We start from the raw sequence: 21,707 nt of genomic DNA on the forward strand, positions 1-21,707 counted from the left end.
TGTTGCACAGTGCTGCCATCAGTCCAGACGCAGAACTGTAGCTTATGCCCAGCCCTGCACCACAAACAATTGGGCCCATCAACAGCCAATGCAGAGAGACAATTCTTTTCGGTATATCCCCTTCAAAGAGAACATAAGAACTAAAAACACCCTTTAGTTCCTGTGCACAGACCTGAAAGACACCCCAATGAAAACTAGGTCCAACAAACTTAAATTATTTATACTCTTATTAAAAACAGAGCAGAATTCAGCACCAGGTTATTACTGTAATTTCCAGACTATTGAGCGCACCTCAATATAAGCCACACTGGCTAGCTGATTGCTATCTTGGGCTTCCTCCTGCACACTAAAACAGTTAAAGTAGTCTTCTTCGGTGTCGGAGTTGATCGGCCTCAGAATTTCCTGGTCATCTCATCGGTCCGATGTGACGAACATAATAAATGATAAATACATGGAAATAACATGGAAATCTTGGCGAGGCGTTTTGTAGCCTGTGCAAAAAACTTTTAAACTTAGTACAATGGGCATTTACGCGGCTAAATTGTACATGTGATCAGAAGGTCAGGTCTGCGGAAGGCAAGCAGTTGTTGAAAGTCGTAGTTTTTGCTGGAACCAACAAATGCTCCTACCGCCGAACCAACAGTTGTTGCTGCTCTGATCACCGCCGCCACTATAGTGACCGCCTCCAGCAGTGCCGCGATAGGTGAGAAGACCAGCAGCCTCCAGAGAGGATCTCTGGTGTCTGAACATGCAATGCAGCACCACCTGTATGTGTCAAATGATAGTGTCTCTGAGCTGTTTCAGGCAATTTCCCGACTCTGATATTGCACAATCTTTTGCATGTGGAAAGGACAAAACAAGATTTACAGTAACATTTGGACGAGACCCTACCCTAAGAAACTAACTGATTAGTTTGATAACTAACTGAACGTTACTAACTGACAGTAACGTTCCACAGGGAAGCAGAGACCTGCAAGATAACTGAAAACTATGTTGAGGCCCAGAGACTAGTTTGAGACCAGTTCAGAGCTTGTGGAGGTGTTCTCAAAGTGTCCCTCACAAAAGAATTGCTGGCATCTGTAACCTCAGCCAGGACAAAACGGAGGACATACCTCGTTGTAGAGAGGAGAATGCAAGAGTGTGCAATGCGTGGACATAAAAGAAAAGCACTGGAGCATGAGCTGGAAGCACTGAGAAAGAAAAAGGCTGTCCTGACAGAGGTGTGCGCCAGCCTTCAGAAGGAGGCTGATGAATTTGCTGAAAAAGCTGAAAACAACTAAGGCAGTGCACTCATAGTTCAGATGATCACCAAGTCAAATACTGTAATGATGAGATATAAGAACAAAAGCCTTGAACTGAAAAACATTGAGACAGAGTTTGAGCAGAAAGGAAACAAACTAAGAAATATGCACTAATAGTCATACACAAAGTTAAATCTATGTACTTGTTTAGTTCTTTTGTCACTTAGAAGGTCATTTGTACATATCTGCTATTTGGTGGAATCTGTTCTAGATGTAAATGATTGAAATATACATACCTGCAGTTGGACATGGGCATTACACTTGTGTAATGTGGCATTAAAAATTGTATTAAAATCATTAAATTAAATTACCTGATACCTGGAGAAACCCCGCTAAGAATTGGAGATGATTTTATAATCGGTGCAGAGGAGACACAGGGCACCATTTTCTTTATTTCTTGAAGGTTATGTACTTATGACCATGTGAATTGGCCGGAGCTTGTGTGCATCCTTTTCTATACGTCCCCCAGGCCATGGGAAGAGACCAGGTGCCTCAGAGCTGAGAAGCTGGCTGATCAAAAAATTAATTCTCTTTATACCTCAACACCCCAAAAACATAATCACAGGACCAAGTCTTTAACTCCTTGTGGAATTGGTCAAAAAGTTTCTCTCTGTGGAACTCTGGTTGGGGCAAAAATATGAATTACAACAATAGTAAAACAATCAAAAGCAGGTTTTGCTAACAGGCTCCTCCCTGAGACTCTACTTCAATGGTTTTTGGAGTGAAGGATCTCAAGAGGAGAACGCCCACTCTCGCATTCAATAAGGTTCCATGGCTCAGAGCGACCATCCCTCTCCACTCCCAACTCCTGTCAACCTTGCTGCCTTCATCACTGCAGGTCTGGTGTCCAAGTACAGCAGCATCATGTTTCATTCTAGTTGTTTCACGTATAACGTTTTTTTCTTTGCTTCTCTGGCCCCATTCAGTTTTAAAGACGCAATGTTAAATATGGCCACATAAATTGAGATGTAAATATTTATGCTACAAACAAGTAATAAAGGTAAGACAAAGGGCTGAGGGACTTCTGTACCCACAACACACTAACAAATGTGTTTTCTGTCTTCGGACATCACTTGTTTAGTCTGCCCTTAAAAACAGCTTTGCGTTTGATAGCATGCATAGCTGAATGATAGAAAACTAGGATGTAAGGAAATAGTTTTGTAAACCAACCCTTTTAATGCAATTAGTTGGGTGAAGGTCACCCCTCAGCAATGTGACAGGGTAAAATTTAGCTTGAATTGTTGACTGTGTGTGAGCGAAACATCAATGTAGTCAGAACAGCAGCTCTCACTACCACTGCTGTCTGAGGCAGAGTATTACCCTGCCACCTGCTTGACAGCTCTTGTAGTAGGTAGCACAAGGTTGTTATGACTTTCCTTTGGCAGTAGAAGCTCTGAGGCTTCAGGCTATATCACCTTTGCTGCTCTATCCATCTCACCTGCCACTCTATTTTTAGTTAACTGTTTACTGGCTTCAGCAATACTACTCTCAGTCTCCTGTCTCTTCTCACCTGCCCCATTCACCTGGTTCTGTCCCAAATCACTAAGCTGGCTGCTAGAGCCCTCCACAACCTCACCTGTTGCATCAATTCTACCACCTCTACAAGCTTCACTCTTCTGCAATATCACCCTCACTTGCTCCATTCTCACCTCTCCCATCGCTCCTGTCTGCTCTCCACACTTCTCACTAGGCTCACCCTTATCACTTGCTACAGAGACACGCACACCACCCAGTTCGGTCCACAGGAATTGACTTGGCATGTACACATCCTAATCACATGTCCCCCTTCACCAAAACCAAAGCATTTCATGTCTGAGGGCAAACAACATAGAATCAAAAGAGCCGGTAAGCCAGCTTTATGTTTTGTACAAATAAAAAATCAGTTAATCTGTGTAGGAAATTTCACAGATTTGTGACCAAAACCATCTCCTCCATGCTTAACAGAGAGCCAATAGCACACACCTTGATGCCATGCTCTCGCAGTAGCATAAAGAAACCCCCTACTGTAGAAATAGACTGAGCAGCCAGCAGTAAAGCATACAAACAAACAAACAAGCAAACAAACAAAACAAAATGAAATCCCTCAAAAACACAGATCTAAATCACCTTCATAACTATGTCACGTCACAGAGAAGATGAGGGATGAAAGTAAAAATCATTCACCCAAGATATGGCTCACTTGCTCTTTTACTCGTATTTCTGCTCTCCAAATAAAAAAAGCTGTGATAGATTGTACATATATATATGGAAGAAAATTATAATCACACTTCACTTCAATTTGAATTGCAAAAGGTTTCTCAGTGCATGGTGGACAAGACAGATGAGACAACACTGGTCAATGGGAAATTTAAATATTAAAAGCTTCCAGATAGAAGTATAAACAAAAATGCAGTTCTTTTGAGTTTGCATATCACAGCAGCACCTCCACCCTTCAGTGCCGACACATGGTGGAGCAAATGTGCAGGTTGGTAGTGTTTACTTTGGACGAGCATGCGGTTTGGTAAATTAACCTGCTGTGGAACACAACAGTCTTGATAATATGGGTAAGTAGTGTCACGAATCAACCACATGTCAGGGCTCAAATTCAGAAACAAAAGGTCCAAGCCCATGTCAAGTAAAGTGTCCAATTCAGAGGCCTGAACCTTTGATTGTGTTGTAGGGAGGTAAGTGGGAGAGCATCAATTGGAAGCCTTGCCAGCATCCATTTTAAGTGTGCTGCATATGTACACTTAAGGCGCAATAACCCATGCTGTCCTGTTGTATGATGGGAGAGCTGAATGTGGAGGCTCCATATATGAGACTGTTCATGTAGTTATCGCATTCTGGTGTTTTCTGTTTTTGGTATAATTTATAAAGAGTTTTCTACTTCTATGTGGCTGATGTAACTGGGACTTGCTACAATATGTACTGTGTGTGTGTGAAGTCAGATATGAATAGGGCTCTATAATTATCATTTTTATTATTTTATCTACCTGTCTTACAATTTGTTTACCTTCTGGAATGACCCTTTGTTCTTGCTTCTACCCCCCTCATTTTTCTTTTAAAATACAGCTCGCTCAGTCCAGACGCAGATCCTGATGGCAGCTTCCACAGAGAGGGTTTTGGTCGCCAAAGTATGTCAGAAAAACGCACCAAGCAATATGAAAGTGCTGCTCACCTGGAGATCATCAAGACTCGCAAGTCAAAGAGTATGGATCTAGGTAACTTCTGTGTCGGCTTTACGGATTTTCAGTGCAAGATATAATAATAATGACCGGAAAGTGATATCTTCTTGAAGGATTCGGTGTCTTTCTTGCTGGAGTAAAAGCACATTTACAGAGTCAGATGGCATAAAAAACATGACCTTGAGACCACTGGAGCATACTTAAAGGAGAACACAACGGAGTCATCACTGGCTCCATGTATCAGGGGTTATTTGTGGCATAAGTTCGGACCACTCACACTAAGGGTGGGTCAGTCACTTTCTTCTCTTGGATCACTGACTAATCACAGGGAAATGTACTCTACACCAGAGAAACTACACACACCTATAATTGGTCCTACCTTATTTTATACTTCATATCTAAAACTTTTTCTCTCTGAATAATGTTGTTCTTGGGGAAATGCAATCACTTGAAATTGGGCGGATTTCACTTACCAATAAGATAACCATAGACATATTATCCTTATGTTCCTCTTGCAAATTGGAAAATTAATTTGATTTTGCAAATTACAGGAAGTGAGTGCTAGACATCATTGCAAATGCACTTTTTATCACAGCGTTCAATCAGAATGGCCCCTTAATCGTTCCAAAGTGCTGTCAGCAATTCCTATTGAATTTGATTAGCTGTAGTAAACAGCATTCTTTGTCTTAAACAATGAGTGTGTGTATCCCCCTCTTTATGTTTTCGGATATTCAGCATTGCTTTCAAATGTATTACAAATCTCTCGTAATTCTGTCATTTTTTAGCAGTTATGACATTTCTAAATAAGTCACATTTTTCTTTCTCCAGTACTCGCGGGGTAAAAGTGAGGGCATGATTGTACTTCCAGAACTTCTTGACAATTTTCATAGAATAAATGAACATATCTCTGTGTCCTCAGGGTTCATAGAAAGAGCTAAAATAACTGATTTGAATTCCCACAAGGTTATTGTTTCACCATATATGGGGAACACACACTTAACATAGTATGGTAAAAATGGTAGCTAAATTCACCACATGCCTATCTTTATATAACAAAGTATAAAAATTATTTTAACGAAATGATTACATCAAAGTTGGACTGTGTAAATGACCTGCAGGCCATTTATCAATGTTGAGAATTTAATGTGTAAATACCACCATCATCCCGCTAGGTCTTGAGGTCTGTCTTTAAAATTCAGATGTAGATGGAAGTGGAAGAATATGAATTCTATCCAGTTGTTTAGAAAGCTTTCTACCTTGACTCAATAATTACAGTGACCAAACAATGCATTCCTGAACAGACTGTTATTTTATTGGTATTACACTGTCCTTCAAATTGTATCCCTGTTTATTTTAAAAGTAATGTCAGCTGTTTGATTTCTAGTCTTTGAATCCCATTATTGTCGAGATATGCTGAACAGGTCAAAAAACATATGGTTCCATTTAGGTGGAGGACAAGATTGAGCAAGAACATAAATGCAAGGAAAGAGATGCTAGGCACTGGAATTTGCAGTAATATCTTAGCACATTCTTGCCATTTTGCTTTGTAAGCCCAATGATTGACAGGCCCTTGCTGTTGGTATAATATCCGCTCTACTTAGATCCTATTCTCAGCCTCGGTATCTCTGCATTTTTGAATTTTTGATGTCCCTTTTTGACTTTCTCTGGCACAAAAATATGGCATAAAAGATATTAACAAGTCCCCGCTCTTTGTAGGAAGTAGGCGGGGTTAGCTGTAACACAACAACCAGAAAATTTGAGTGACCTTTTCTTGGATAATTCTACATTCAGACTCTTGTCGGACTGTTATCAGCTTTCTTCCATGGGTCAATAAAAGAAATTAGAAAAGCAATCCAACTGTCATTCTAACCAGTTGCCAAAATGGGTCAAGTGGGGGTGTCATGCCTTAGGTTTGTAAAGTGGTTGTCTTGATTATAAATGTACCTGGTTTTATTCCCAAGCACCTTTCAGCCTTTTGAAGTGGTCTTGAGCAAGACACTGACTCCCTAACTGCTCCCCGGGCACTGCTTAGCGGCTGCCTACTGCTCATGGCTCATCCATGATGGGCTAACTGCAAAGGACAGACTAAGCTGATCTTGTGCTGTATTTATAAGTGAGTGTGATAAAAGAAAGGAATTTTTTTCTAACTGATCCCGACACCTTAGATTCCCAACATCCAGAGTCATGTTTGACATAATTGCAGTATTAAAATACAATTAAAGATTACAATCAAGTCACAATTTTATGTCGAGTAAGTTGAGTAAACCTGAAAAGTGACTAATCTGAGAACAAGGTCCACTAGGTCTACTATGCAAATGCCTGGAGAACATGCTCCTTATGCTGGGAGATTTCGGGGGCTAAGGCAGGATGGATTGGCATTTGAATTGGCTCCGGGTTCTCTGGTTTCCTCCCACAGTCCAAAAACATCCAGCAGGGTAATTGAAAAAAATGGGAAAATTACCCAGCTGTGTGAATGAGGGAGTGAATGCTTGTATGTCTATATGTGGCACTGGGATTGACTGGCGACCAGTCTAGGGTTCACCCGATCTGTCCCCCGATGGCAGCTGGGATAGGTTGCGGCATCTCCTGTGACCCAAAGTAGGATAGGTGGTAGATAATGTATAGATAGATGGATGGATAGATAGTCCTCTATGCATTTCCTGATCTAGGTGTTATAATGCTTTGTATGGCAGTTTATTGCTTTTGCAAATACAGTACTGCATTTAAAGAGGGTAGGTGTAATTTGTTTTAGTTGTATGACTCATTAAATTAAAGTATTGACCCTCTTTTTTTAAATGTAATACACAAGTGCAGTCACTGACTATGCACAGGAAAATACACATGGCCAACATATTGCGGATGTCCTCTGTGGTCTATGGTCCATAACATGAATATATATATATATATAAGCATATATGTAAATACAAACACACATTTACCATATCTATAAAAGTGCTCTAACTAGGATAGACACATATATTCCACACGTGTGTATGTGTTTGTGTGCATTGATGTATTATGGACATATCCATGGATTTAAATTGTGCATATCTGAGCACTTTTCTGTCTCCTCCATGTATACAGGTATGTACATAATGGCAGTAGAACAAAGTTTCCCTCCCTCTAACTTGACTATGGGCTGCATTACTGAAATAACTACTTTTCATTTATTCATGGTTTTCATACTTCCCCCTTGAACACTTAATAGCAATGGACTGTCTCCAGTATACTGTCTACTGTCAATCTAGCTAAAGGATACATCATGTTAACAATCACCTGCTATGTCAGAATGCCAGGTACATGTCCAGACAATTTTGGATTTTTAATTTCTTTTTTTTTTTTTTTTGTAATGATTGGCTGTAGAGGTGGGGGGTTGAATAATTTCGATTCTCCTCTAGACCTGTGGGTTGTGTGACAAACACATGTATGGCTGCAAAAGAGGAATATGTATTTCCTTGCTTCAGAATAAGATGGAGATGAGCAGCAGAGTGCTAAGCTTCTGTTGTGTGATAGGAATCACATGATAGACTGGCATTAAGAGAGCTGTCCGTCAAATTCTCCCAGGAGAGCTAAGGCTTCTTCAGGTGAAAACAAAGCCACAATCTCGAGACTGTCTATCTGTCCATCTGTCTTTATGTCTCTGTCTGTCAGTCTCTTCCACCCCCCCCTCTTTATCTCCCTCTCTCTCTGTTTCTCTCATTCTGTCTCTGTTTCCCAGAGCCTTTGTCTGTTGATTCTTTTGTCATTCACCACACTGACTAGAAACAATGGTGAAGAGGATCATGATATGGAATACCATGTGGGAGGATAATTCTGTTTTCTGAGTACAGCAGATGTCATTTTGGATCCCTTTAACTGTTGCATCCTTTGCAGATCTTACTTGCAATCCCATTGTGTCAAACATGCACCCTGGCTTATATGTGTCCTCTGTTGGCAGAGTTAATGCATAATCTTCAAAACGTCCTAAATTTACATGGCATTTATAATGATTTGTATGTGTTTTTTTTTAATGACTTTTCTTGCAATGTCTTTCAGCTTTTCACTTTGTACATTTTTCTGTTTCTTTTTACTGCATTTTCTCTTTTAAACACATATTTTTGTCCTTCACATGATGAGATTACTTGCTTTGAACACCTGTACTGTTTTTTTACTTGAATGTTTCTGATCTTGTAAGGGTGTTTATTCAGGACATTAAATTTGTCATTACTTAAAAAGAAATAGTCCAGCTCTCTGAGTAAGTAAGGAGTGAATACATTCTCTATTTCAGTAACTCAATAGGTAAATGTTGAGTATATAGGAATATTAGTGAGTACTATATCTATCTATCTATCTATCTATCTATCTATCTATCTATCTATCTATCTATCTATCTATCTATCTATCTATCTATCTATCTATCTATCTATCTATCTATCTATCTATCTATCTATCTATCTATCTATCTATCTATCTATCTATCTATCTATCTATCTATCTATCTATCTATATGCATGGTAAACACAGATTAAGTAAAGAAAACAAGTCACTGAGAAAAAGTGTTTGCAGTCACACCAATTCTTAATTCCACGTGAAGACTGGATGGAAAAGATAACACAGGACATACTGAAAATGTGTTATAGCTAGATAGATTGTTAGGTAGGTAGGACAGTCAGTCAGTCTGGGTTGATCGAGAGAGAAAGAGAGAGAGTGAGTGAGAGATAGAATCAAATGGATTGTCACTTATTGAAAAAAGCAGCAGTTAGAGATGAAGAATCTCTTGCATGAAATGTGAACTGTTTTAACAAAAGACCAAGCCCATTTGCAACATATTTTTTCAATTGCCTCATGACAGGGAACCTCAGCAAATAAATTGTAGCTTTTTTTGCATATGGTTGTGTTTTCTAATTCATGTGTTTCTATCTGTAAACAGATATTTTATGGAAGACCAGTTTTGTATTCTTATTTTATACTGGATATCTACATGGTATAATACTATAACTGGCCCTGTTTTTTTGTGTCATAGTAGTTCATCAAATGTATTAATAGTAACATACTTTAACTGGCAGGGGTTAAATGTTTTCTCTCTATAGGAGAAGAAAAAGAAGAACCACAAATCATTTTCAAACATCAGCATTTCCTGTTTTCCATGTCTGATTTGGTGGTCATGTCGGAAAAGTGTTCAGGTTTCACCATGAATTTTTCAGTCTTGCAACAGAGTTATAAGCAATGTCTGTAATTATTCCATTTCGTCCTTCCATAGGCTCTTCAGAACATGAGGTTGGACCGTCACTGGGCCTGAAAAAATCCAGTTCCCTAGAAAGCCTTCAGAGGGCTGTTGCTGGGAATGGTGAGATCAATGTTCAGAGATCCCACTCTCGAATTATCAGAGGCCGTGGCTGCAATGACAGTTTCCGAGCTGCCATTGACAAATCATATGAGAAATCAGGTGCTGCTGTAGGGGATGAAGACAACAGCATGGATACATGTGAGTGTTTAAGCTTTGCGTTTATGTGGACTAATGTTCTTGTGAACAGTGCTTGCCAAAGACAAGCATAAAAATGGTAACTGCTTTGTTTGGGAATATTCTCCTATGTTTGATTCTTTTTCTATTCACTGAACTTGACACTTGTCATGCTATTTGAAACTTTCAAAAGGACCAGAAATAAAAAGATCTCATTTAAATGCATATTTTAATAATGCATTTATATATATATATATATACATATATACACACACACACACACACACACACACACACACACACACACACACACACACACACACACACACACACATTTATTATTAAAAAAACAAAAATTACTTTTTCATGATATTTTGATATTTTGAGATAGGATTTTTGAGTTTTCTTTAGATGTAAGCCATAATCAGCAATATTAAAATAATAAAAGGCTTGCAATATTTCAGTTGATTTGTAATGAATCCAGAATGTATGACATTTTTGTTTTTGTAATTGGATTACAGAAGATAAAGAACTTTATCACAAAATTCTAATTTTCTGAGACAGTCCTGTATATATATATATATATATATATATATATATATATAGTGTCGGTTGATGAAAAAGACATGCATTGGGTATAGACAGACACCCATCTTACATTTTCCTGACAGGTAATAACACCAAACAACACCACAAGAGTAATTGCTATAAATAAACTTGCATTCACCACAGGATTCGATTAAAAAAGATGGAGAACATTTGAAAAGAAGGGAATTATTTGCCTGAAACGCTTTGTTCTCATAAGCTCTGTTGGCAAGCCACTAAATACAGTCTTATCTCGGCAAAGAAAAATGGGGAAAGCAGACGGTTTCCCATGCTGCTGTACATTGCATTCTCCCCCATGATATTCAAATAACTGTTTTTCAATTTAGATAAAAGCAGCCAGCTAGTATGCGTCACTGAGGTTAATAGTCAAAGTTGACAGATAAGCTGCTGCCTTCCTGTGCTCTCAGACTTTTATTTACATATAATAAGAATTTGGCTTCACCTTTAGAAAATGTGTCCCCAAAAAATCCTGCTGGGCAAAATGCACTTGTGTTACATAAAACAGAAAGGGGTATCTATTCTGGCAAATGTTTTTTTTTGTTTTTTTTTTTCTGTGATGTAAAGACATAGGTATGACATTTCAGCTTAATTTTTTTTTTCTTTAATTTGGGGAGGGGAGCTTCAAAAGCAGTAGAGTTAAGCAAAGTAAAGTTATATATTTCTGTGCACTGCAAATCACGTTATCGCAAATTTCCCTGACTCTTTATCAGTCTGGCTGCTGTCACTGCAGATTGTCAGCCAGGGCTTCTGTTGTTGCATTTTTGGTCTTTTTACTGTGATTAAATTCAGACATTCTGTTTTTTTTTTAGCTTTGACCCAATATTCACATTTAAGTATTAGAAATCAGGTATCATTTAATCTCACTTTCTATCTATCCATGTCTTTGTCAATCATAGCCACAAGCATGGACTAACTCCCACCATATGGATGCACGCCCACACACACACACACACACACACACACACACATTTCACTGTCTTGCAATACTTGAAAGAGTCATCCAATTGACCTGTTAAACAAGTAACATTACAATTAGTATTCATTTGATAAAACCCAAATCTCATATACACACACATCCAACTGTACCAAGTATTTTTCAGCAGTAGCAAAGATGATGGCCATTTAAATAGGTAGCTAAAATTTATAGCTGCTTTTGCTGCAGCTCATCTTAAGTTATGATAAGCAGATAGCAGGTTGAGTGGTACTGCTGATACTGTCTAAATAGGTCCAAATTTGTGATGCGCGTTAGAGAGAAAGGCGGCAGGAGAGGGTCCATCAAAGTTGCTGTTTTAGTCCCTGTTTCTTTAGTCACTTGGTGCATCCACTGAGATGACAGCTAAAAGGAAAAAAAGCTGATATTTGCACAGAAAAGGAAACAGTGAAAATTTATCATGCCCCCTCTATTTTCTATACAATTAAGCTCTCTCTTTCATCAGCTGTAGAACTTAGTCAAAGGCAGGTGAGACTGTGATAGGAATTTAATTTGAAAGGCATCTACCTCAGGATTCAGAGCCAATGATACTATGTAGACATGAGAAATGTCTATTGTACAATGCAGCACATTTGCAATTCATATCCCTTGGAGTCTGTTTCAAGAATACTTAAATGTATAATTACTGACAGATTAATTACATATTCCACATCAGTTCTGATTAGACATGATGGAAAGTTTTAGTTTAATCAACCTTATCTCACCTAAGCAGTTTCAATTTGATGTTGGGGTTGAAATTAGATCAGAAGTGAGTTATGAATCAAATTTACCAGTTCTTCCGCTGTTTGGCCATATCATTTGGAATGAAATAAAGAGAAAAGAAAGTAAGACAAGAGAAATGTGTTCACTTTGGACTTTTGTGAAATGTGCAAATTTGAAAAAACTTCAGGCTTTAAACTTAGTGAAAATAGATTCAACCGTTCTCAAAGGGTGTAAAATATAAATATAATCTACTCTAATGAGGTAGATGAATTCAGTGTGGTTTGTTCAAAGCTTCCCTATACCTTGTGGGACTTTTCTTTTCTGATAATGGTTTAATTGTATCCAGAACAAAGACATGATATTCTGTATCTAACTAAAAAAAAGAAAAACAGAAATCTATGATTGAAAATCTGCGATGTAAAGGTAGTCAACTGGAATATTTAAATTTTTGCTTACTTACAATTTATTTTTCTTAGTTTTCTGCATAGATATGGCCGTACTGTCTCCCCCTTCATTTTGTACTTTCTGCTTTTCCTCAATTCCCTTTCTTGCCCTCTAAAGTGGACGAGGACACAGAGGATAGCTCTCGATCAGGTCGGTCAACGTCAATGTCTACCACTGGCGCCATTATTGTGGACTCTGGATTCAATGGCAACCTTTGCAAAGACCACAGGAAGAAAGATCAGGACAGGATTGGGAGTTTTGAAAAGAAGAAATGCAGTGAGAATAAAGAAAAAGACAAAGACAAGGACAAGAGCAAGGACAAGAATAAAACCAAAAAAGGCGTGTTGAAGGGCCTGGGAGAAATGTTCAGGTAAGAAGAAGCTCAGCTCAAACTGTTAATAGCCTGGAGTGGCAATTGCATTCTGCTTTATTTAATTCTTGTAAACACATTTTTCACGTGATCATATAAAATTTGAATGCGATTTGATGGGTGGTGCCATGATTCATCCTTAACCCTGTGAGAGCGATATAGAAGGTGAGGGAATGGGGGTGGGTGATATCGACCTCAAGGGCCCCTGGCAGTCTCGAGTCAGATTATTTTTAATAAGGGCGACATGTTTTATTCATAAATCCACAAGCACACGCTTCTTCTATCCAAACAAAATTTGCTTTTATTAATAGCTCATTCAGGAGCTAATGCTGTGCAATGATTCGATCTCAGTAAGAAACACCTTTGCAGATGATAAAATGGACAGTGAGTTTTTGCTGGGGCGGGGGGGGGGGGGGGTACATTATGTGGTTACAAATTTGAGCAACAAATTAGTATGAGGGGCCAGAGGAAGTGAAATAATTGTGATCTCAACAGCTTCTAATTTTTCATTGATTTAGGTGAATAATAAACATTTCCAAGGATACAACATTAATTTAGCATTAATTTAGCATTAATTTATTACATCATGTACCTTACAACAGAAGTAACATTTCTGAGTGGTAATGATTCCTCTGGTAAAATAACTCGCCTGTCATCAAGGCTGTAGGGGAAAAAAATAGTTGGCTTACTTTTAGCCATTTTGACAGTGGTGAGTAGTAAATGAAAAGAGACTTATGGTGATACAGTTATAAATTACCAGTGGGTACTGGCAACATTTGTATTATTTTGTGCATATTTGAATGTGTGTGTGATCTGTTATCTCACCCCAGGTTGTTTTCATGTGAAGTACTTTTATGGGATTAGTTCGCATATCACAATCTATGGCTCAAGGATGAAGAAAAAAGACAATTGTGCTTTGAAGTGTATCTTTAGGAAGCAAAGTTGCCACCATTATTTTCTCTTGTTTTTGTTTGTTTCAACCGTCACTCCATCCAATACTAATAATCTAAGGTGACTCATCAGGGATACAGCTCTACTGGATGTCAGGCAAAAGTTGATTTATGGACTGATTAAAGTGCTGCGTAAGTAAATGGAAGTGACAACACGAGTTGCTTATTTAAAACTCCAATGTGCCACTGACATTTTTTTTTTGAGGCAAACCTTTGCTCCAACTGATAGGTGATTGCTCTAGTACTTTATTAGAGCCAGTGAGTCCTTGCCAAGACCTGCGCAACTTCATCATCACTCTTCATTATCTTTGAGTCCCATGATTACTTAAGAGCTGGCACATGCCAGGGGTGCCTGACACTCCTCCCCCTGCGTTACACATTTAAGTCAGGCTATGTGACTCCTAAATGCAAGCAGGCAGCTTGCTATACCACCTAATCAGTGTCTAAATAAGGAATACACAAGTGACTGATGGCAAAACTAGTCTCTAATGGATGTATCATACTATAGATTTTGCCACCAGGAGATGCACAAGTTTAAGTCCAATGTTGGATCTCCACAAAGCCTTATACGTGTCAGCCTATAGCTTACTTTGACAACATGCATTGCAGGATTTTGAGGTATGCCAAAGTTGGTTCCCAAATTAAAGAACAATGAATTTTAGCGCCAGCCCAATCTTCATTGGTGAAGATAAATTACCTGAACCAAACAAAATCCATATCTTCTGACCTAAAGGGTTGGGCTGAGGTTCACAATTAAAGCATTGTTGGAAACAGAAAGGTAACTAATATGTATAGCTAAATATAATTCAACTCACAAGATTTCAACTAAATCTACATATGTAGATTCATGCATGCATGCACAAAGATATCCTCCAATCACAAAGTTGATCCTGGTTTAAAAAATCTATCCTGCCCTGTTTGTTTCTGGTTGTAGCAAGTCACTCTACTGTCAAGGTCTCCATTTGTTATAAAGATCCCTTTTAAGTCTTTCAAATGTGCTCCTGTGAGAACTGCAATAGCTTTGGATTGTTAAAGTAACTAAAGTCAAATAAAGAAAATAATCAATGAAAATATTTTATTAATTAAAACAGCTTTGGCAAAAGCAACACTTTTGTTTTTTCACTTGACATTTGTAGCATTTATCAGTATTTGGTCCTTTTAAATGTTTGTTTTCATAGGATTATTTACCAGAAAATAAATTACTCCTAATTTTGTATTTCTCATGTATTTTCAACACTCATTTTGTTATGCTTAGAAGGAGTTTACTGAATGCCATGAGGTCTTTTGTGCCAGTATTTGGCTGGGATGATGTGCATGAAGTTGATGTCTATTTAATGTGCGCAATGATTGGTACTACATTAACATCAGTGCCAAGGGAAACATGGATGACCGAATAGCAAGAGGGAGGGTAGGCATAGAGTTAGGCTGCTTGGTTTATAGCCCTCTGCCATTTTACAATGACAACCTGATAATCCTATGAATTGATAGCAAAGTGCATGCTTGCATGCACAGAATAAAAACAGCCCTGAGCAATTTTAAGACCCTGTTTTTCAATGAGGTCTGTTTCATAGACGTATAACTGTCCAGTGATCCAGTGGTGTACAAGAAAATCCAGAGTGGTGCATTTTCTCCCTAGTCCCACTGTACAATTAGCCATGTTCTTTCTAGTAGATAATAGATAATCATCTCTTTCTGATTCTATCATATTTGCTTGGATATTAAGAGCTAGCGAGCATGGATGGCTTGTCTTGTCATTCAAGACTCTTCTCTTCATGCCGTAATGAGGTGTTGTTTATCTCTTTTTTGACTGACTGACCTACTATTTGAAAGCCCGTTGTCAGCGTCTAATATACTTTCAGTAATGATGTATATAAATAATGACGACCCGTGTAGTTATGTGATCATTGGAATAATTTAACCCTGCCTCTCGTGACCCTAAATGCAGGGACAGTAGAGAGTGAATGAATGAATGAATGAATGAATGGACTAATTTACAAACATGTGAAATGGCATTGTGTGTTTTATTGATTTAATTAGTTTATTTTGATTATTGTTTATTCTCTTATGTTTTTTCATCCATTTGTATTTCATTTGTTTTTTACTGAGATAGACGATGGAAGGAAAAAAGAAGGGTGTTATTGGAAATAGGGGCCAGAGAAGTGTTGGGTGGGGGATGTACTGAATGCGGGAACGTGTGCACTGGAGTGAACTGGGGCAATGAGGGAGGGGGGAAAGGAGGATGAAAAGAAGAGGGAGTGGGTCTTTTCATAGCATCAGTCACGGCATAGTGAGTGTCTGCCTAGGGGCTGGATTGAGGATCGAGTGAGTCTTTATGTGTTTTGTGCATTTTAAAAAGGAATGTGCATTTGCAGGGTTTGTTGACGTGTGTTTGCTGTATATAAATGAAAAGAATAATTAGTCGCTGTTGGCATCACGCTCACCAAATCTTAATAGAGCATCCAAAAGCTGGAGGCACACACCTCATTCCCACCTTTGTATCCAACCTGTGCCAGTAAGTGGCAAGCGTCATGTGGAGGCATCAGCCTACACTGCAGCTCCAGTATGACAACCATGCATCCCGAGCTCCTCTTGTTCTTCACCTTCCATCTATCCCTCAAAGGAGCTAGCCTGCTTGCTCCTCTCTGCAGATGGAGCTGCACTCAAGGCTACATGAATAGATGAGAAAGAGAACAAAAGGAATGAAATGAGTGGGAAGGATGCTGTATGTCCTCCGTATATTCTCATTGTTTTATTAGTGTGTGTGTGTGTGTTTTTGTATATGACAAGATTATGGATGTCATGCAATGAAAGCATAAAAGCCTTATGTGTAGCAGAAGAGGGGGTAGTATGCTGCAGCACCCTTCTGTGTCTTTTGAACATATGAGTGTTTCCGCTTGTGTGGATGTGAACAGCTGATGGCGGGTAAGACAGTTTGATCATTAGAGCACCTACATGACATGTGCATTAGCCTTTTTTTTCAACGCACATCCCACACAAAGGGTGCCTGATGGTTTACCATTTAACTTAACATTGCAAATACGCGAAAAGAGACCCACATGCTAGCTCGAAATATTTTTTGCCTAAAATATTTCAGACAATAACATATAGTCACCTATACATGCAGTTCCTGACATCTGCACGGTGTAAGCTGATAGGAAATGATACCTGTTTCTCCTGAACGTCTTCCTCACTTTTCATACTGCCGGTGCTGCATCAAACTGTCTTTATGAAATGAGCATCTACTGGGATACATCGTCACCTGGGAATATTGGTTTTTGAGGCCTAGTCCCTAAAAATACCCATGAGATAACTTTTTGTCGTATGAGGGTAAACTCTTGTGCTTCTCACTATATCTTCTCACCAAGCTATGGAGTGGCAAAACCTGAAAGAGCCCAAAATTTTCCCTATCATGGATAAATACTTCAGAGAGAACCCAGTGGTGAACATTTGTAGCTTTTGACAGAAGTACAAAGTCAAACAAAATATCACCTTCAAATAGTTGTGCTGCAAAAAGAAATTTGGCACAGTGGGCATAATAACAGAGGGGTCAGCCTTTCAACTTCTTCGGAAAAAAAAGGAAAAAATAAATCTTCTCAGACAAACTGCTTATCTCTCATTCTTCAAAATCAACTCCTGAAGGCCAGCTTTGAAAGGGAACATTTTTTTATTTGGTGGACATTGAACTCCTCGACAAGACAGTGCTCCCTCAGTAAGTGACATCTCATTACTCTTCTGGCAGTCATTTACCCAAGAGGCCCAGCAGGGGGGCATGCAGCTAACAGTAATCACCCTGCAAAGTAACAGTATGATGCGGCGACAGAAGAAAATAGTAGAAAACTATAAAAGAAGAAAGACTTTTTGTATCACATTCAGTTATACACACAGCACAATATCAGTGAAATTTGACCACTGCATTTAACCTATGAGCAGAAGGCAGCTAACGAACAGTTCAGTGTCTTGCTCCACAACACTTCTACAGGCTAGGAGTGCAGGAATCAAACCAGCTTTGGTTCCAAGGACGACCGTTCTAACCCCCTTCCCCACACCACCCCTGTGGAGACTGAAAGATCATCTGTAAGATCAGTTTTATTGCTGTCGTCAAACAAGGGGAATTGTCAATGTCACTTACTGTTGGGTGAGAAAATATCTGCCCCCCCCCGTCATATGTTCATTTTTCTTTTTACTCCTTTATTCATTAATTTTTTTTAACCTTGCCGTAAAAAACAGTAAGGTTTTGAAATGTGCTCACATTATCTAAAAAGAAAAAATATAAATTTACAAAAAGGTCCTCTTTGCAGTTTCCCCTCCTTTTCTTTTGCCACAATGCAAATATGATAGGGCAGAAATTAGCTTCCATCAGACACACATGAATCACCAGGTTCAGAATGATCATGCAGTACTGCAAGATAGTGGGCAGGTTTCTGTTGGTGGCTGGGTGGGGGAGGAGGAACATGATGGAGTAAATCTAATTTGAAACCTCATCGGCTTGAAATAAAATCCAGTAAAAGTACATGCTGCAGTTCAGGCAGAGGGCTGATGAGTGCAGCTCCAGACATCATAGAATATGTTATTTAAGAGCTCAAATTAAGAGTAGCAGTGCATCGTTATCCTTCTCCATATTCCCTCATGTACCTGCATACTCCACTGGAACCCTCCATATGCCTTCAAACACTGACATTCAGTCAGCTATACACTGCTGTTCCCAACCTTATACCCTCATATTCCTCACTATTGCCTCATACACCTTAATGCATTCTCTTCTCTTCTCTTCTCTTCTCTTCTCTTCTCTTCTCTTCTCTTCTCTTCTCTTCTCTTCTCTTCTCTTCTCTTCTCTTCTCTTCTCTTCTCTTCTCTTCTCTTCTCTTTTCTTTTCTTTTCTTTTCTTCTCTTCTCTTCTTCTCTACCCCCTCACCCACTTTTCTTTTCGTCAGCCTTCAAGTTGCAAAAACAACCTGATTCTTCTGAGCTTTCCCCATTTGATATTTGTTTTTTTTTCCCACAAAGAGACACTCTGAATCTACTTTGATGTTGTTTCCTCCACTCTGGCCTTAACCACTTTGATCAATCAAGGAAAGTTAGCTCCGATGAGAATTGAGTCTCCGAAGAAAGGTGGATGTGAAAGTAATGAGAAAACGTTAGAAAAGTGTTCAGGATCTGAGTAGAGCACAGACTGATCTTGCTCTCTTTAAACAGAACAAGTTAATAACTAAAAGCCCATAATAAATCACACTATATGTGCATTACAGGCAGCAAGTAAGATTACATGTAGCAACTGGAGAAAGTGGCAAGTTGCTGAGAGGCCAAGATAGGTCTTGTAAATTGAATGACGCCCTACCAAACGATACTCTAGGATTGAAGATGTCCGTTTCGTAGACCAGCGATCCCAACTTATAAAATGCGGTCAACAAAAGTACAGCGACCTACTCACTCCTCTCTTCCCTGCCAGACAGCAGGTGAAATGTGTATATAATCAAACATAGCAGAAACATTTCCACCAATGCATTACGCACTAATCAATCAGTCAATCAATATCAAGATTAAAAAAGACAGAATAACAATCATGTAAACAAGAATACAATAATCAATATGAGTTCATTATTGTCATTATCATGATTCAGTTCATGGCTCTTACGTAATATATACATAGATCCATAGATCCAAATCTTGGTTACAAACACAGGAAGGGTCAGAGGAGGATGTCCTTCCTGAGGAGACTGAGGTTGTTTGGTGTCTGTAGCTCTTCAAGACCTTCTACCAGTCTATGGTACTCAGTGCACTCTTGTTGGCGATAGTGTGCTGGTGGGGCGATGCCAGGACTGGTGAGGCCAACAGGCTTACCAAGATAGTGAGGAAGCCCGCTCTGTGATGGGACTGAACCTGGACCATCTTCAATCCATGGCATTGGGGAGGGTGAAGGACAAACTGGGAGCTATCCTGGACAATCTTTCCCAACCCCCTGCATGACGAGCTGTGGCTGGAGGGCAGCTCTTTCAGCCAACGGTTCATCCCACCCCAGTGCAGAACTGAATGCTTTAGACCAGGGGTGTCAAACTCATTTCTCATCGTGGGCCACATACGGCCTAGGTAGATGTCAAGTGGGCTGTACCATTAAAATAATAGCATACTCAGCAATAAATAACCAAAATATCATGTCTTCCCTCTGTTTTGGTGTAAAGAAGTACAAGGAAATGAGAAAAATCTTGGACTTTAATGAACAATTCTTTTACAAAACATATCATCAAACATCTCATATTTCCTTAGACAAAAGTGCAATTTACTTTTATCATTCACATGAATGCATTGCAATCATGTGATCATGCGATCCTTCTGATCGTACAATGGCACAAAACTTTAACAAGTAATTGGTATTGAAATATGTAGTAATCCACTTTAAGATTAAATGAGACTTGTAAAGAAAAGGATTTTTAAACCATTTACACATGTGCATCTAAAATGAATCCCTGCCTACACCCTCCAAACTAAAAAGAGTTCTATTAAATATGTAAGGAAGAAAGTATTCACCTGTCCTGTAAATGTGTAAACTTCATCCATGAAACATGCATCCACATATAATACATACTGAAAATGTATGGAGTTGCATGAACAGTAGAATTTCACCATACTCTTTTGTAGCGAAGCTGGTGACTAAGGTTAAATTGCACATTTTCGCAAGCAATTAGTTAGCTGTCTTTTACCGCTGCTTCACTGATTTCTCGGCTATCGGTGAAAGTGGACTGCTGTTTCCTCAGACCCGCCAGCAATTCGTTGATCTTATCTCTTCTCGGTTGTCATTGCAAGCTGTCATATTTTTCGCTCTGATGAGTCTCGTAGTGGTGCCGTATATTATATTCCTTAAATACCGAAACTTGTTGCAAACACCCTAAGCACAAAGGTGAACGGGAGTTCATCTCTATAAATAAATAGGACGTAGTCAATTTTTCTTTGAAAATTCTACACTCTTTAATTACTTTTCTCTGTTTTGATAACAACATTTTGGCTAATGAGGGAGTAGCGGGGCGGTAGAGAAAAGGGTAGATAATGTCTGCTGATTGGTCTGTATCAGTGATGCGGATTGTCGTCTACTCTGACCAAAATATTGTGCCCCTAGTGGAATTGTTTTTTGAATTGCATTTAATTAAAAAAAATAAATCCTTGTCTTTTATGCATTTTTTCACTTTCAAATTATTCTGGTCGAATCCCCTTGCGGGCCGGTTCTGGCCCGCGGGCCGTATGTTTGACACCCCTGCTTTAGACGCTCTTTTGTGCCCACGGCCATCAGACTGTATAACAATAGTCTGAATGGCACACAACTCTGACCGGCCGGAGGTGCATCTGTGCTACCACAACCTCACTACCCGACCCCAGTCATGTCATGCCTTAACTCTGCTGTTTCGTTTATCCTTGTTTGTCCCAGCCAGCACGCATCAGACATCCTGCCTATTTTTGCTCATTTATTTTATTCTTATTCTTCCTCTCTATCTATATTGTCGTTTAGTTTTGGTTGTCTGTTTTTCACCCTTACTGTTCCATTCTGTTGTCCATTCTTATCTCTGATGTTGTTTCTGTTGTTGTTCTCCCTGCCGTTTATTTATTCCAATCTTCTGTCTTCTAATTCTCTCTCTATTTATCTTATCTTATCTTATCTTATCTTATCTTATCTTATCTTATCTTATCTTATCTTATCTTATCTTATCTTATCTTATCTTATCTTATCTTATCTCATCTCATCTTAATTAAAA

The 21,707-nt window shown here is 38.9% G+C and overlaps 1 protein-coding gene across 1 annotated transcript in view; it reads left to right on the top strand.

Annotated features, from left to right (window-relative positions):
- The window catches only part of LOC147232216 (partitioning defective 3 homolog), a 330,190-nt gene that overhangs the window by 209,690 nt on the left and 98,793 nt on the right, over positions 1–21,707 (top strand). Inside the window, exons 17-19 of the mRNA XM_086151573.1 lie at positions 4,353–4,501; positions 9,705–9,929; positions 12,766–13,018. Coding sequence (XP_086007699.1) covers positions 4,353–4,501; positions 9,705–9,929; positions 12,766–13,018 — 627 coding nt within the window. The remainder of the gene's footprint in view (positions 1–4,352; positions 4,502–9,704; positions 9,930–12,765; positions 13,019–21,707) is intronic.

The sequence above is a fragment of the Fistularia commersonii genome, chromosome 8, assembly GCF_037954325.1.
Source record: "Fistularia commersonii isolate RoL2024-O1a breed Wild chromosome 8, RoL_Fcom_v1.0, whole genome shotgun sequence".
NCBI classification, from domain to species: domain Eukaryota; kingdom Metazoa; phylum Chordata; class Actinopteri; order Syngnathiformes; family Fistulariidae; genus Fistularia; species Fistularia commersonii.